This window comes from Chlamydotis macqueenii, chromosome 4 (genome assembly GCF_036417535.1).
Source record: "Chlamydotis macqueenii isolate bChlMac1 chromosome 4, bChlMac1.mat, whole genome shotgun sequence".
NCBI classification, from domain to species: Eukaryota; Metazoa; Chordata; class Aves; order Otidiformes; family Otididae; genus Chlamydotis; species Chlamydotis macqueenii.
This window is the reverse complement of record NC_141559.1, coordinates 36,574,042-36,590,849: the sequence shown is the minus strand read 5'-3', so window position 1 is coordinate 36,590,849 and position 16,808 is coordinate 36,574,042. Positions and strand designations below refer to the sequence as shown.

The 16,808-nt window shown below is 38.5% G+C and overlaps 2 protein-coding genes across 9 annotated transcripts in view; both read right to left on the bottom strand.

Annotated features, from left to right (window-relative positions):
* Positions 1-299, bottom strand: part of MND1 (meiotic nuclear divisions 1) — a 44,099-nt gene extending 43,800 nt beyond the window's left edge. The window contains exon 1 of the mRNA XM_086747663.1: positions 188-299. Within this exon, the coding sequence (XP_086603789.1) occupies positions 188-299 (112 nt within the window). The remainder of the gene's footprint in view (positions 1-187) is intronic.
* A 1,802-nt stretch (positions 300-2,101) lies between these two features.
* TRIM2 (tripartite motif containing 2) overlaps positions 2,102-16,808 on the bottom strand; it is a 90,561-nt gene continuing 75,854 nt past the window's right edge. For all 8 annotated transcript variants that reach the window (XM_086746110.1, XM_086746111.1, XM_086746109.1 and 5 more), the window contains 4 exons: positions 11,890-12,058; positions 10,161-10,231; positions 7,585-7,725; positions 2,102-6,569 (listed from right to left, as the gene is read on the bottom strand). In XM_086746110.1, coding sequence (XP_086602236.1) covers positions 6,417-6,569; positions 7,585-7,725; positions 10,161-10,231; positions 11,890-12,058 — 534 coding nt within the window. In that variant the 3' untranslated portion in view covers positions 2,102-6,416. The remainder of the gene's footprint in view (positions 6,570-7,584; positions 7,726-10,160; positions 10,232-11,889; positions 12,059-16,808) is intronic.

Sequence of the window (16,808 nt, the reverse complement as noted above, 5' to 3'; positions counted from 1 at the left end):
CACCATGGTGTGAGCTATTTTTTCACCAGAAGGGAAGAATTCAAGTTGAACAGTGAATCAATTTATTTCCAGAAAAGTAATAGCAAACCTTGAGTCTTGCAGCTACCTCCCACAATGTCTGCGTGACTGACATGCTGTCAGTAGGGCTTGAGGATGGAGGACAAGGAGAGCTCTGGGAGATGCTCACCCGTGGGAGATGATACCAGCTCCTCTGAGGTGTAAGTAGTCTGTGGTGGGACGTGGCTGGGTATCCATGAGAAACCCCCACAGGCCAGTCTCTGCAGCATTTGCGGCCTCATTTCGTACTCGGATGAGTGTTGGACTGTAAGCACATGTTCTCCCTACAAACATCTAAGCCGGTGAGAAATGCTACCTGGTCCTCCTCCAAAACTTCCTGTTTCCACACCTTTGCTAGCAGAGCTGCTGAAGTAAGCACTTAGCAACTCATTGAGGTGAGTAGCTTAAATACTAGTTTTTTGGTAACTAGGCATTTCACTAAAAACAAGCTTAGCCAACAGATCTGAGGGTCAGCAGCCTTCAGCTGGAGGTAGCAATGAGCAGCAAGGGGTGGGTATCTCTTCCACCAGCACAGCTGGGGCCTGGGGAGAACATCTGTACACAGAAACTACATTGACTGTTCCACTTCACCAAAATAGTTTTATCTGGTGCAAATTAGGGAGCATTCACATGAACTGTCAGCAAAACTATGGGGATGGTTAACTGCAGAGCAGTGCAGCTGGATGTGAGAGAGTACTTCAGCCAAAAGAAAAGTGGAACACTTTGAATGTTAAATGATATGTGAGTGGTTAGCACTCTTCAGAGAGAGACTCTGGTTATCTCAAGGTGGGCACCCAAAAAACATGCACCCCTCACTATTTTGGCCTTACTCTCCCTGCCATTGTTTCTCATTGGTGACAATGGGCTCTGTATTCTGGTTTACAGAACTTCTAGGAGATCCTGCTGCAGCATTTGGGTCACTGTTCAGAGAAGTACCACAGGAAGGCCAAAGAGGAAGTTGGCCATTTACTACAGAATTTTCCTGCTGAAGAGCAGCATTCCCCAGTCTCAATGTCCTGCCTGCTTGTCTGTCTGATTTTGCTCAGTGGTGGAGAGCCTCTGCTGTAATAATCCAAGGGACAGAAAAAATTTCTAGCCTATCAGTGAGAAAAGATTGGGAATGCAACAAGAGTCTTGCCTACTCAGCTTGTCTTTTTGCAGCTTCCAGGATATCCTGTGCCATTTCCTCCGTTCTTTGTGGTCTTGTTTGCATGGGAAGGAACGGGTGCTCAGCAGCTCTGAATGTCAAACCAGCAGTGCTCTGCCTCAAGCTGTGGGGTTTTTTTAGGTGGCAGACAAAGCCTTTTGATTCCTTTAGAGGGTTTGGGGTAAAGATCCATGAAAAAGGGTGGCTGCTCTGTATTTCAGCTATCGCATTTCTGAGTATCTTACCACAAAGCAAACAAGCGTTACCAGTCTGACCTCGCTGGTCTCCCCCAGTGAGATCATTTCCATGCCAAATGATGCATCTGAAGATTCTCTCCTACTTTGTGAGCGAGTTCCCAGTCACACTGAGTTCTCAAAGGATTCAGGTTTGGAGAGTTCACCAGTGACCAAGACGACATATTTACTATCTAAAAAAAAAGTTAACATGAGCTGAAAAATTGTTCTTACAGGAAAGGAGGCAGATTGAATTCGTAAGGCCAATTTTCTGTTCTTCTACAATAATTCAAATCTGGTTTTCTGCAGCAGACCCTTGAAAGGTTGTAGCACAGCATAGCCAAAAGGTTACTGGAAAAGCTTACTACTGACAATCTTACTGCCCCCAATGAAAATGTTAATTCTGATGACTGAACTGAAGAAGGAAGGGAGAAGACAAGGAAGCTCCAATTCCCCACCTTCTTCCCAGGAAGGACCCAACTCCCTCTTTCTTCTGTGTCTACATAAAAGCTAAACACCCTTGAAACAATCACAGTGTTCTTGGCTTGTGACCTGTGGTGTCAGGGTTTCCTTTTGGAAAGAATTACCCATCTTCCTGCCTTATGGGGCTATTTTTAGGGACAGTGAGTATGAGACGTGAAAAAGAAATCCTCAACCATAGAAATAACAGAGGAAACAAGCTTTATTTTTATTACTTGAAATTTTTGTGCGTGGTAAAGGTACACAATTGACTCTGGTTTTCCTACATTTCCAAGACAGAGTAATTTTTTTAATTGTCGGCTAAAGCATCAAGAATACCGTGGCACACAGGAAGCTTAAACTACACACACACACACACACACACACACACACACAAACACTTTGATGCACATCTTTCATTCTTGACCTTAAGGAGACAAAGTTTGTATTTAGCCTTACAGGGATTAAAAAAAAAAAACCCAACAAAAAACAACAACAAAAAAAGAACAAGTGATAAGAATATTTCATTATGAGTGTCGAGAGAGTGCAAGGCTTACATGTACACAAAACATACAAGATTGACTTACAAAGATGGAATGTACAAAAACTTTTTTTAAAAATTAAGAAAAAAGACAGACTCACTCCTAGAACTGGAAAGCTGCAGCGTATCAACTGGTAGAGATTTCTAAACAGGGGGTACTGCCATACACTATGCAGCTTAGGGAACATTTCCATGTCATAAAGCCAAAGCAAAAGTGTCAGGGTTAAGGCCGTGTTGCTCACAAACATCAACTGAAGTGCTGTACATTCACTGGAAAGAACACAACCCGTTAGGAATCTTCCTACTCCGCAGCATAAATACCTTTCGTGCACTCTGCACAAACAGACTGAAACAATCACTGCTCACAATTCTTGGAGAAAATTTTCAATGTACATCATGATTTCAGGACTAGCTGTCACCCACAACCGAAAATCATTTCTTTATAGCAAACACAACATATTGGGCACTTGTAGTTCTCATTATGGCAACACTAGATCCTTAGTTATAAAAAAAATATTGACATAAAATTGAAAGCCCTCTAGCTTTTACAGAACAAAAGAGCATTTACTAATAAATAACTCTCAATCTACATTAGGCAAATGTGTGCCTAAACCATTTTCCTTTTCTTTTTCAGCTACATTGCTGCTGGTTCAGCCTATGTATAAATCCCCTCCTGTTTATATTGGATTTATCTGAACAGATCCTTTTATTCTAGTCACAAAATAATGAAAATACAGTTGGTTAGTTTGTCCTAAAATGCTCCAGATTACACAAGATCTGATAACCTTTTGAGATTACTTTTGAGTTGAAGATTAGTTAAATGAAGCAAATACTTTCACCATTCATGCTGTGCTGCTAGTCAATTAGCATTCCAGACAAGTCAAGGGAACATTTGGTTATACCTGAAATCTGGCAGCAGAATGCCTTTTATAAATGCTAACAACTCAGCAAATCAAGTAGTACAATTTTGACGTTCGCTTAATTGGATGAGAAAAGAATCTGCCAGCTTTTTAGAACAGCATTTCTGCTTTGGTCGCTCTCTGTAAGGTTTGTAAGCCAAGCATTTTAGCCAAGCTGGCTTCAGAAGCACACCATAAAAGCAAAGTGTTTCTCAGTTTCGTGGTGCCAGGCAGATAAGGTCAGACCTTGGAAGGGAATGCCCTATAGCACTGAATTTGAAGTCATAGCTGACAGCATTTGCTGTGAGAAGGAACTCCAAATTAGTGACATTTTTCAGGTGCAGCAAGTGCTGCTCTGGTGGTAATTCCTGAAACCTCAATAATGTTTGAAAACCCAAAAGACTATTCAATCTTAAGAAAAAATCCACATCACCCCTAATAGCTGTTACCTGAGTTGTAAGGGGGTTGTGTACAGAATTCCGAATTTCATCAGGATGTACTGGGTTGACATGGGTTATATAAAATCCTGGTAAACAGTACTGAGTCAAAGGGACTAAAAGCTTTTGAGGAAAAGTGTATACATGGAATAGTACAGTCTTAAGTATATGTTTTGACATATAGGTTAGGGTATGATTTCTGTGGTTCTCAGAGTTCCTGGCAATGTTTCCTGTGTGGAAACCATGCAAGTTTAGTAAAGTGTTATTATAAAAATCCAAATTTGGAACTAGATTTGATAAATAGTGTAACTGACAGCAACAGCACATTTCTCATTTTCTTTTTGTTTATCTCAAAGAACCCGTGCAACCTCTTTCCTTTGTTAATAAATACAGTTAAAATGCTATATACCTGTTCTTCATTGATACATTAGCCATTTAAGGGCATTCCAATGTCAGAAATTGTTTGTTTGCCAGAAGGTTGCTTATAAGGACACTTAGAAAGAAATTACTTGATCATCAGAAAATTTGATCTACAACTCTGTTAAATTTAGATAGGACAGCTTACTGTGTAATGACTGAGGTATCATCTTTGGAATTTTAGGACAAACTCAGTTCAAGCAGAGGATATTTTGTTCTTTTGGTAATAACAGACTTGATTTTTATAATCTGAAAAATGTTACCACCAGTTTCTTAGCTGCATTATATAGTCCAAACCTTAAGCCTTATACACAAAATATTTACTCCAATGAAATACTGAAACTTTTATTTGCATGAGAATTTGTAAATTTGCTCTATGTGCAAAAAACAAACAAGGGAAAGAAGAGGAAACATCTTTAAGAAATAATAATTTTCAAAGTCAAACTCCACATTTAAGATTTTTAGGGTCTGCATTTTTACAAGTCAAATGCATCTTTACAAAGAAACCATAATTTTTTCTCAAAGTCATTGAAACAACCACCTTAACCTTTTAGAAATAAGACAAATACTTATAACAAGTAATTTAACAAAGATTTCTTTTCAATTTTGCAAACATGCTTAAAATACTCCCCTGTTCCTGACCCCTTTTGTTTCAAGGGCCTAAAAATGAGAACAGAAAGACAGTACTTCCCAGGCTATTGTAGGCACTGGCAGCAAGCTCAACAGCTCCTCACATGAGGTTTAAGAGTGAGCACCACTCTATCTGTATTAGGCTATGGTAGCAATTCATCCTTTGACCACTGGATTTTAAGAATAAAGCCAATGCTACTTTTAAAAGGACAAGTTCGCACTTTAAAAAAAAAATCAAAGCAGAACCAAGTCATATGATTGTAAGCATTTCCAATGAAATTAATACTTCAACAAAGAACATAGTAGAGAGATCCGGTAGGAAGAAGGAGGGACATTTTTCAGAGTACTGTCATTGTCAAATGGCATACATACGCTCCAGTTTGCTGAAAAAACCCACATCTACTTTTTTTTACTTTTGTGTCAATCAGTCATACATACATACAAACAAATCAGAACAAATCTCACAGTCCTTATTTTGCCCTCTAACAAAATTCCCTTTGATGAAGGACTTCAGGAATTGGTTCAAATTCATTCCTACTTGTAATGCATTTTTTCTCATGTACAAACAAATAGCTTTGGTAACCCTTGGCTCTCCTATACAACCTCTGTTTACCACAGTTCCTTTGGTTGTATAAACATAGGTCCTCCATAGGGGTACCTCTCTGGCTTTCTGTCCTGTGTGATGCTGCATTTTATTTTATTGGTTAATACAATGAGTTGCCTTAAGGAAACATGGCAATGAACACATACGAAAGAGTGGCACACATGAGGTTAGCTGAGTTGACATTGTAATAACCCTGATTCTAATGAACTAGTTTGGTGTCAAAAGGTCTGTCGTTATACAGAAATTCAGCTCTCACTAATGTATCACTACAATTAAGTTTTTCCAGAGCTTTAGAAATGCCAGGTCTCTGCAAATTCCTTACAGCACACTGAGCAAGAGGAAGAGTGAAAAACAAGCACATGAAACAATCCTTCATTAATCCCACATGAGTAGGGAATTTGCATTGATTCTCATAGTGCTAAACGTTGAGCTGTGTTAGGTCTGACAGTTAGACCTAGACAGATTTTGTGAGACTTAACCTTATACTAAAAGGATCTACTTGTTATAGATACTAAGACTGAAGAGTGTTAAAAGTGTAATACCTACCATGATAATGAGATCTAGACGATTCCCAGGATCACCTCTGGGTTAAATAATGCATAACAGTGACACTTCTTCAAATTTGGAAGCTTTGAGCAGGAGCTCCCCTTCGCAGTCTTCAAAAACCTTTGGGGACTTTTCCCAAATTTTTCCCATTTTTCCTAATTCGTTAATTCCAGTTCCATACGTTGCAGTTTGCATTTAATATCACATTGTCTTTATGAATTCAGTTAAAGAGGATTTTGTGTATTAACCCTTACAACAAAAAGTTCGGTGAGAAACGTAAGAGGTGCAAGTCCTATGTAAACAAGGTAAGTTTGGAAATTAACACGAGAAGTCCATAAGAGACTCCATTATTACAAAGGAACTCAAAGTAGGAGATATCCTCCATTGGATCTCTAGGACCAGTCTTTTCTTAAAGGTAGACGATTATCCAGCTCCAGACCTCATTGCTACTGTAAGTATCGATAGACCTTGAAGCAGTGATTTCCAGAGTCTGCAACTACAACATGGCCATCTGAAGTAAGGGCCAGACCTTGAGGACCATAAAGTGGGTCAGCAGAGGTGTTAATGTAGGATAAAAATGATCCACTTCCATCAAAAACCTTTGAAGGTGAGAAAGCACAGAATAAATGTTATGAATAAAAAAGAAAAATAGCAGAGACAAGTCTGCTCTCAATTATACCATTATACTTCTCATGTCTGAAATGGTTGACATACACGGGAATAAACAAGGGCAGAATCTGATCTGTTGTTCTCATACCATACAAGTTGATATACAAATGTTATTAAAAAGCACTAATTAAAGCTGCCAGGATCTTTGTCAAGAATTAAACATGCAATGAAATAATAATAAAAACAGCACCTTGGCTGTTCCTGGTTCTAAAAATAGCCAGCTACAATAAATCATACTCAATCAGGAACTCCACCAACACCTTGTTTTCCTAACAAATATTACTATTGCAGCTAGACTCTTAGGTTCCCACACAGAGAAAACCAGGAATTTCTTTACAGTGCTGACACAGTGCTTCCTGAGAACAACTCATAAGCAGCTCCCTCATGTTTATATTCAGTGAGTATAATGTATACACTTTTTTATTTATTATTCTTTGGCAAATAAGAAGATTTTATGATTAACACTTGAAAGATAAAAAGAGTGCAAGTCTCATAACATAAAAGCAGAATATTTTCTCAGTATTTAAAAAAGATGATAAAATCTGTTCCATTTGCCTCAGGGTCTATACAGATAATTTGCTTTTTCATATTTTCCACTATGTCTCAGATCTTCTGTTACGGTGATTATAAATTACTGTTATCTCAGCAATGCTTGTAAGTCTCCTAGGTCATCAAATAACTTTTGGGGAACCACTTGGAGACAAGAGCCTTGGCCTCAGTAACCATCAAAGTTGCTAGCAGTCACACTGGAAAGTCCACAGTCTGACACCACCACTTCTAAAAGTGGACAGACCAGCAATGAGGCATGTAAAAGGCTGTCTTAGAAACCACATCACTTCTAATGCTGGTATCCTGTTTCTTGGGAAGTCTGAAAACTTCAGTGGCCAGAGTAATCAAACCATTAGTTTTCCTAATCAAGCACCTTTGAAATATACAAATCTCTACCTGTATTCGGCTGTTTCCCCAATCTGCTACGATAATATTTCCATTAGAATCTACAGCTACTCCAGTTGGTGCATTAAATTGTCCGTTTCCTTCTCCATTTGATCCAAACTTCAGTATGAATTCTCCCTCCTGGTTAAATACCTATATGGGTTAAAACAAAAACGTGACTATGGCATCATATCAAATATCAGTCATCTACTACTACCAGTCTACCTGTTAACAAAACTAGGACTTGAAGAGTTGCCAGGAACACACCCACCCCTACAGAAACACACAGACACTCTGAAGATGGAAGAAAAGGTGCCCATCTCTCCCTCCAGCTCAATTACACCATACATTATTTCCCTTCTCTTAAGAAGAGAAGATCAGATTCATCTCAGATACAGAGGTGCAGCGTCCCAGGAACTCCTCTGCAGCTTATGCATCTTGAATTAAGAAGCACTGACTGTTCGGTGAGTGACCTGGAGGCACCAGTGGGACCACGTGAGATACAGCATGTGCCATTTACATAGTACCATCTCTATTTATTTTGGTCCATCTTGGACCCAGACCCAGCTGTGCCACTAGGCCAAACAGCATTCTTAGAGAGCAGCTGTGGCTTGCAGAAGAAAATGCAAAGACCTGACAAGTGCCAAGTGCACCACTGAAGTGCTAAGAAGGGGAAGATGTGAGGAAATCATCCTATTCTTGAATACCCAGGGAGAAGAGAGAAAAAGCATTTGGAGAGGAAATTAATGAAGTACCAAGTTGGTGCCTCAGAAAAGAATAAAAAAGTCAACTAATAAGAAAACATGCAGGCAAAGATGTGTTGCTCTCTCCCTCGGTTAAAATGGGGATGGTGAGTGACCGAGAGAGAGAGTAGCCTACATTGAGTAGGATTTTCCGTGGAAGATGCCTGAAGAAAGGAACGCGCTTGAAGGTTAAAGGGGGAAGGAGGATAATGTTGCTGAGTGAGGATGTTTAATTCAAGACATTGATGGCAGGAAGAGGCTTTGGGACTCCTAAGAGGGAATTATTTATTTATAAATTTATTTATTGTTTAAAACAAAATTTACTCTTTGCTCTTTCTTCGCCATCTAACAAAAGGTAACAGCATCATCCAGATTATAAATTACTCTCCAAAGCGTCAGCAATTATCTGTACCAATTTAGAGAACACTACAAAAATAAGAATCTTTTCCAGTTAGTACCAAATTGTAATAAATAACATTTTTATCCCGTTGAGTCACACCAGAGACAGACGGGAACACTCTGTTCTCATTACGAATGCAATAATTAAAAATTGACCAAGATGCCACACTTCTTACATCTCTTCACTTGCTTTTTTTCATTTTAGTTTGCCCTCGTTGTTAACTATCTCCAGGCATTCTTGTTACCATGGTAAGCCCTGCTGGTGGAGGGGTAATTTATGGAGTCATAGGCCTCCTGCTGCTAAATCACGTAAACAATCTGCTTTAGGGCTCCTGCAGCAGTCTTGGTTTCTTTGTTGTAATCCAAACCAGATGAGTTGCTACTTCCTCTCTAATTCCAAAATGATACAAGAGTAAGGCCGCTATTCAAAAGCTGGAGACACCACTCAGGACATGAGGGCGTCTATGCTCAGACAGTGATTTCCTAATTCAATAGGTCAACAGATAAGATTTATCATTCCAGTTATGAACACTGAAGAACTGATTGAGGGTTTATCTTTGTGTTCAATCAGATCAGGCAGCCATTGGGTGAAATCCTAGGGCTTTCACTGGTGCATGAGACAGGTGCCCACAGGCTGAGAACAGTAGGTAGGGCAGTGTTCTGCTGCCCGTGTCCACCTGCTGCTGGATGTTGAGAGGGAGGGAAAAAGAGCACGGGAAGTGAGTGAAAAGGAATGTCACAGCCTGAAAACAGACACGCAGAGGTGAGTCATTTCTGAAATGGCCTGTAGCTCCTTCATACACATTTTTCCACCACATGACATCTCAATATGTATCCTTGTTTTTGTTTATTATTGGCAGAAACAAATATACCACCCTACCTTACCATGACTGTTTAACAGGCCATGAGTCAGGACTTCCGATGGGTGTAAGGATCAGTGGCCAGTTCTGCCCAGTGCAGGAGGTAGTGATGGTTTGTGTTAGTACTGGGTTGTAAATGGATCCAGTAATCTCAGAGCTTACAGGTATGGAATTAAAGATTGTCAGGTATCTTTACTTTTTTATAATTTTATTCAACTAGAAATGTGGGAAGATTTTACTGGGAAATTCAAAAGCAGTTACCAGACTTACTTAAAATAGGAAAGAACAAAGGGCAAATTACAGGTTTGGCAGAGAGCTAATAAAAATAACTAAGTTGATATTATTTATCTCAGGTACAACTTACGTTTAAGCAATTGAATTAGAGATTCAATTAGAGACCAAAGGCAACGGATTGTATCTCCATTAAACAATGCATTACATGCAAAGGTCTCTAAATGTGCAGTCCTTATATCAGACCTCATACATATAGAGTATCATCTCTTTGTTTTTAACAATACTTTATTTTCCCCAAGAAAGCACCATGATCAAATAAAAAGCTTTCCAAGTTGCCATTAATTGACAGTACCTTGACAGAATGGTTATGAAAATCTGTAACGATTATTTCATTGTTGCTGTTCACAGCTGCAAAATGAGGACCTGCAATGCAGAGGAAGAAAAAAAAAAAGTAATAAAAATAATACCACCACTAAAACAAAAAGTTAGCTTAAATTAAAAAAAAAATATTCAGCGTGACAGAATATTGTATTTGGCTTCTGAGCAATAATAGTCAAATTAGGAATATCCATTTCAAATTAAAAGCAATTTCATTTAATGTTTTAAAAAGCTCAGCATGCCTTTTTGTAAACACAAATAATTTATTGTTCAACCAGTTCTCAGCTAGTGTTATCAGTAAGCATTGTTCCTTCCTTCCTCTCTCATATATGACTATGTAGATATTTATGTGCTTATATACAAGACAAAATATTTAGTGCTTAGGCATAAAGTTGTGTATGGACTGAAAATAGTTCTCAAAAATGTTCATTAATTAAAATCTTCTATGCTTTGTGTGCTCACTTCTTACAAGCATTTGAGCAAATAAGTTTTAGAATAAATATGAAAGTTACTTAGAAGAACAGTATCAGGGAAAAAAGTACACTGTTTGCTTTACTTTGTGTAAAACTTGAATAAAAAACAAACAGTAGCTTGAAAACAGGCAAGTACTTGAAGCAAAATATTTTGTGCTATTTTCAGTTATTAAACAAATCAGAACTCAGTTTCAATTTTCACCGTACATGAGTGAAAACTATTAAAAGGATGAAAACCTTTACACTGAAAAGCTTCAAGTAATGACAATTCACCTGTTTTATGTAGCCTGCCACCAAGAAGAGTGGATGCATTTCTCAAATGCACTGTTATGGAGTATTGCATGCTTATTTTCCAGAGGTATTCTTACAAATTTTAAAATGAAAGAAATTGGACATACTCAGAAAATTTTGGTGACACTTTAGCTGTGTTGGAGCCAAAGCTCTTGTAAATTATATATATGGCACTTGTGCCGTAAGACATTGCAAGAGATCTCAAGTAAGATAAAAGCAGTTATACCACTGATGCCAGTTCTTTCTTGTGCTGTGAACCAGTCGGCACATCAGGCCATTCTATAACAGCTTATTCAGAGTGACCCAACACCTGCAAAATGACCTGCATATGTCATTTGGTATCTTCATTTCAAATTCTGAAAGAACAGCTATTCACTCAAAATATATCCCTTTTTTAAAAAACTTAATTGCATGTTCTAATTGAAAGACACCATGTGCAAACAGTCAGTTGAACATAAGTGGCAATTTCCCCAAACTGGCATTTTCTGTTTGCATAAGTGTGTCTTCCTGATCTCAATCTTAACACTATCTCATTACACTCATTTTTCTAATGGGAAGATACCGCTTAGGACATTAGTTAATGTGTACCTGATCGTTGGAAACACAAAGCATGGTGTTTGAGTTGACTGTCATGAACAGCTGAGTGTGGGCACTACAAAGCATTTATAAAATGCTAGTTAAGATCAGTCTTTCTTGGGTCACTGATCTGAAATGCTTCCAGGCACAATCTGGTTACAGCTACATGTGCAGAACATATGTTGCAGTCTTCCTGACCAATTAAACAAATGCAGTGAAGTGAATAGGAGCTGTATGCTTAGCAGAACCTTTCCACCCCAGGAAAAACAAGTAGGATATAGCGTCTTCAACATGCTCAAACATCATGCAAATGTGAGCAGAAGAGGCAAGAAAAGGGGATTTACATATTACCATCAAGTGTACCTGCAAACTGCTTGTCACCATTTCCTCGACTACCAAACCTGGTGACTATTTTCCCATTTGGCTGGAAGATGAAAACACAGCATGCTTTATTGTCCACTACAATGATGTGTCCATTACGATCCACAGAAACACCTTTAGGGCCCATGAGCTTCCCAGACCCGATTTTGGCCTAAAAGGGAAAACATAAAACAGGAAAATATGTTGGCATGATAGAAATAAGTTAGTACAATTCAAAGATTGTATTACAGGCCCCCAGCGGGATAGCAAAACACTTTGTCATCAAAAGTTTCCCAGAGAGAAGAGATTGTTTTTATCAACTCTTACTGTATACTTCAGATTTTTTTTCTTCAGCTGAAAATAAAGACTGCTTTCTGTATGTCCTTTCTAGAGTGGAAAATCTGCCACCTCAGCAACTGAATCTAAATACACAACTCATGAGAAACACAATCATCAGATTTGTGTCTTGATAAACTACAGCATCTCAGAAACCATCACAAATGGCTGTACAGCCAGCACTAGTGTACCAGTAGGACAGGCAGATAGGCATAAAGGACTTCTGCCTCCTGTTGCGTACTATCCCCTAGTCCAACAACCACCTGGTTACGGATGGGGAAACAGCTTTACCACAGCCTGCTACATCAAAGCAGTCAGAGCTCGCTCTTGGGAGCATCAGACGTGGGTGGGACGTGGGCTATGATGTCCTCTGTTGCTTTTCTTGGGTGAATAAGACACCATGCAGCTTCTGAGGGCTCTTGGAAAGAATTTGAGCAGAGCTAAAGCTCAGGCTAACCTCTGTATCTTCCACCAGATCAATGTGAGATTGCTTCACTTGCTGCTTAGACACATGAAGTGTCAGCTGAAACCTGCAAAGGAGATAGGATGGTGCTGCCAAACAGCAAATAAAGTAATCTTTGAAACACTAAACAAATCAAAGCTTGCTCCTGTCTTAGGTAAATAAAATTATTTCCATCATTTTAAATAGGCCTTATGACTAACAAAAACATCTGCCAGGATAATCAGCAACAGCAGGAGAACTGTATACAATATTCCATATTGTATCAATGGAAAAACCTTTAGTGGAGATGAGGTGGATCTCACACACAGTGAATTATTTGGAAAAACTACAGAGCTGACAAAATAGATCAGAATATGTTAGAAGCATTATTTAGTATGACCAAAAAGGAGATCTCAGCAACAGCATCCCATCCAGCCCAGAGCAAGCAGAAATTGAGGCAAAGCCTTCAAAAAACTCATGAGCTACCTTGGCATATACTCAAGAAGATTCTAGGATCACCTCGCAACTCATTTCACATTTTTCACCATTCTGCTCTTTTTTTTTTAGGCAGAGATTCTAGAAACAGGTTTAATCTACATAAAAATCAGTTGACTTTTGACCCTTCAGTTAAAAAAAGGCTATAAAATTACCACCTAATTGTTTGAGGGGAGTTGTTGTTGGAATGCAGCAACTTGCTTTCTGATTTTTTTGTTGTTGTTGGGTTTGTTTAGGTTTTTTAAAAACTTTTTTTTTTTAATATGTTTTTTTAATGATGGACAGATTTGGAAGCAGTTATCCAAGTCTGGTCTCCTGCCAGCCTCTATACTGTGCTGGATAGGCAATCCACCGAGCAGGCTGTGTCAAAACTATGGATCCCAGAACTTTCAGATCTTGTAGTAATATGCAAGAGAGACATTCTAGAAACTAAGGTCTATCTCTTTGGTGGAGATTCCTATTTCCATAGGAATTTAAATGAAACAGAAACTAAGATATTCATCGCCTTTATGAAACAAGACCATTTTTTCACCTCACTGCCTTTGCAGGGTGGGATAGATCACCACCTAGAACAAGCAATGCTTCTGACTTCTCTGCCCCTCTCCCCTCCCTCTTGCAAGTGGCGAGGAACAGCTGAAGCTCTGTTCATCTGCGACTAATTACCAAGCTGGACATGGAGAAGATTCATTACCTAACTAATTTCTCTCAATTCCCTAATGTTTTCAAAGCAAACAACCATGTTAGTATGTGAAGGAGCTCAATTGACTACCATCAGTAAGCCCCATGCTCCTACTATTTCACGGTACACTCACATGGGTGGGGTTGCAGGTAAAAATAGGAGCCATGCCAAAATAAAGCTGTCTAGATTCCCTGAGGCTGTCTGGTGCAAAGTCACCACTACACAACCTCTTTCGGTCTCAAATAAAGAAAACTCCAGAGAGTAAATCTTGCAGCTTCAAGACTATGCTTAGTCAACATGCAATGATCGTATGTCTGTTTTACATGCAGGTACATATGCTCTTATAAATTGCCCAATATTTAGGAAAAGAACACCTAATCAAATAACGCAAAAATATCCCCAGGGAAAACTATTTAAAATGACTGTGTTCACCAGGGGAAAGATATGAGTAGACATATAAAATGTATTCAGGTTCACATAACAACAATGCAGCAAAAACATAACCAAATGCAAATCAGTAGATTTATTTCCTTTGGGGTGATTAAACCATATGCCCTTCTTTCCTCTAGGATGCCTGTATGTTTGTCTGCTCATGTGTTGCACTACCTCCTTACCATCTTTCCAGGATTCCTATGGAAAAATGACTCAGACTCATAAGTACAGTGTCTTCCTGCCCATATAAATACATATGAAAAAAAATTAATAACTCCCATACTACATTAATGGGCACTCAGTGCTGAGGAGAGTAATATAAATCACTATTCCTGGGTTAGGATTTAAAATATAATTTGCAGGCAGCAATAAATTATGCCCAGATAGAGTTTGCAGTGCTTTTTACAGAAAATCTCTGTTTCCAGTTTAGATCAAAATATGCTGATGACACATCACTGGGTCTAGTTGAACATATGCTTTGTATATTTTTATTTCAGAAGGTTTCTTAGAATTATAGGTTTGATTATTTAGAACAGAACATTATGAAACCCAGCCAGTGTATGAATGGAAGTATTTTCAGACTTTTCTGCCATTAGAAATGAATAAAGTCTAATGAATCATCTGAACCCTTAATACAAATAATGTGTTTAATTGAATTCAGTCAAGGACATTATGTCCCTTATTTTATAGGCTCTTATGAATTTAGACTGGTTTTCAAATATGTGTTTATAAAGTTGGGTGGAAAATATTCTATTGTGGGATATTCCTAGAGGTAGAAAAATCAGCTAGTCTATCTAAAAATTTATAAAGACTTTTCCACTGTAGAATTAGGCGCGTTTGCGCTTTAAGTTTAACTCCACCAATCTTGTTGCTGTCTGAAAGTTTCACAATTGTCAGGAATTAATTTACAAACTTTCGACATATGTCTGTGTTTGAGAACCTCCCTAATAAGGAGATACAGCTTCATCACACATTGTAATGTCGCACAATAAATGGATTTATCATTCATGTGGGTGCCTTAATTCAATTGTGACTATTTAACCAGGCTCCACAGAAGTATTCCTATCTGAACATGCAACCAGCTCCAAGCAGCTCCCTTATTAATTCTTCTAATGAGAAAAGAAAAAAATAAGTCTGACGGATAAAATGTTTCCTTTTATCTTTTTGCACTCATCCAAATTTGATCTTGACTTGCAGCCCTGTTTGGCTGGTAAGCTATCTTAGGTACAACTCTTCAAGACTAGAAAGAAAGTCATTCTCTCCTCAGAGTACCGAGAATCATTCTCTTGGTACTGTTCTCAGTTCCTTCACTAGGTTTGAACACCACCAGTGGCGCAGAAGGTGATACTGCTGCTTCCGCACATGTTCTCTCCTTAGCTTAACAATATAGCTTCTCTAAGAGTTTTCTTAAGTAATTTCAGAGTAATTTACAGAGGAAGCCAGCACTGTTATCTGACTTCTATAGATGAGGAAAATAAAGCACCGGGAAGTGAAATGGAAGATCACTAGTCACCTGTGAGACCCATGACATAGCCAGAAAACAGAAGCCCCAATTCATAAGAGCCCATCTAAGGCTTTATCGTTCACAGGCTAATATGGCCTTTCATTTTAAGAGACTCCTGTTTTGGTGTAACCTTAGATTAGGATTTGTCCACCTCTGCATTATGGAAGTTTTGCAGCCTTGAGTAAGACCACTGCCAACACACAAGAAATTATAAGACTTTGCCCAGCTTCCCACAGGCTAGATCTGTTATATCCATATCCTGTGCTTCAACTATGTGATTATATATGGAGGGCAGGCATAAAATGCTTCTACAAACGTTCACGTATTTTTCTCTCATAAATACAGCCTGTTACATTCAATCTGTAAATAATATTTTATATCATTGATGTTTCATCTCTCATTGAACCAGTCTACTCCCAAGAACTATAAAGTCTGATGCATTAACCACACAAACATTGCCAACTTTACATAGCTCTTGCAATCCAACAAAAACATTGACTAAAACCAAAGCTAGGCTCCATGTCAGAGGAACTACCTTACTAATTCATTTTTTTCAATACCTGTCTCCCTGCTAGTAGTGTACAGCACATACGGTCTTGGCTCCTCCAGAGCCATGGCTTTTTTCTCCAGAGCTGACATCATCCCAAATGCTGGATTTACAGCATGTCTTGAGAAGGTAGGAAGACAAGCTCTCCATGCTTTGTGTCCAGATCAAGCCAGTTCACGTTAAAAATATTAATAATTATTTAAAATATGCTTAGTTTACTCAGAATATTTGGATTCTTAACTAAATTACATCTTTCTTTGGTTTTGTTTTGGCGTCTTCATTTCATTCAAGGCCTTCAGCCAAAAACAAGCTTTTCCTGTGTAGCTGTACATTTTCAAAACTACTTGACAAGTAAAATCACATATGCTGCAAATCCAGGAAATTTGTATTTGTTTAACACTTGCCTTGCATATTAGTATTGTTTTATTTTATCTTCAGGTCTACACAGGATCTGGATACTTCTAAAGCATACATGTGCGTTTCCCAG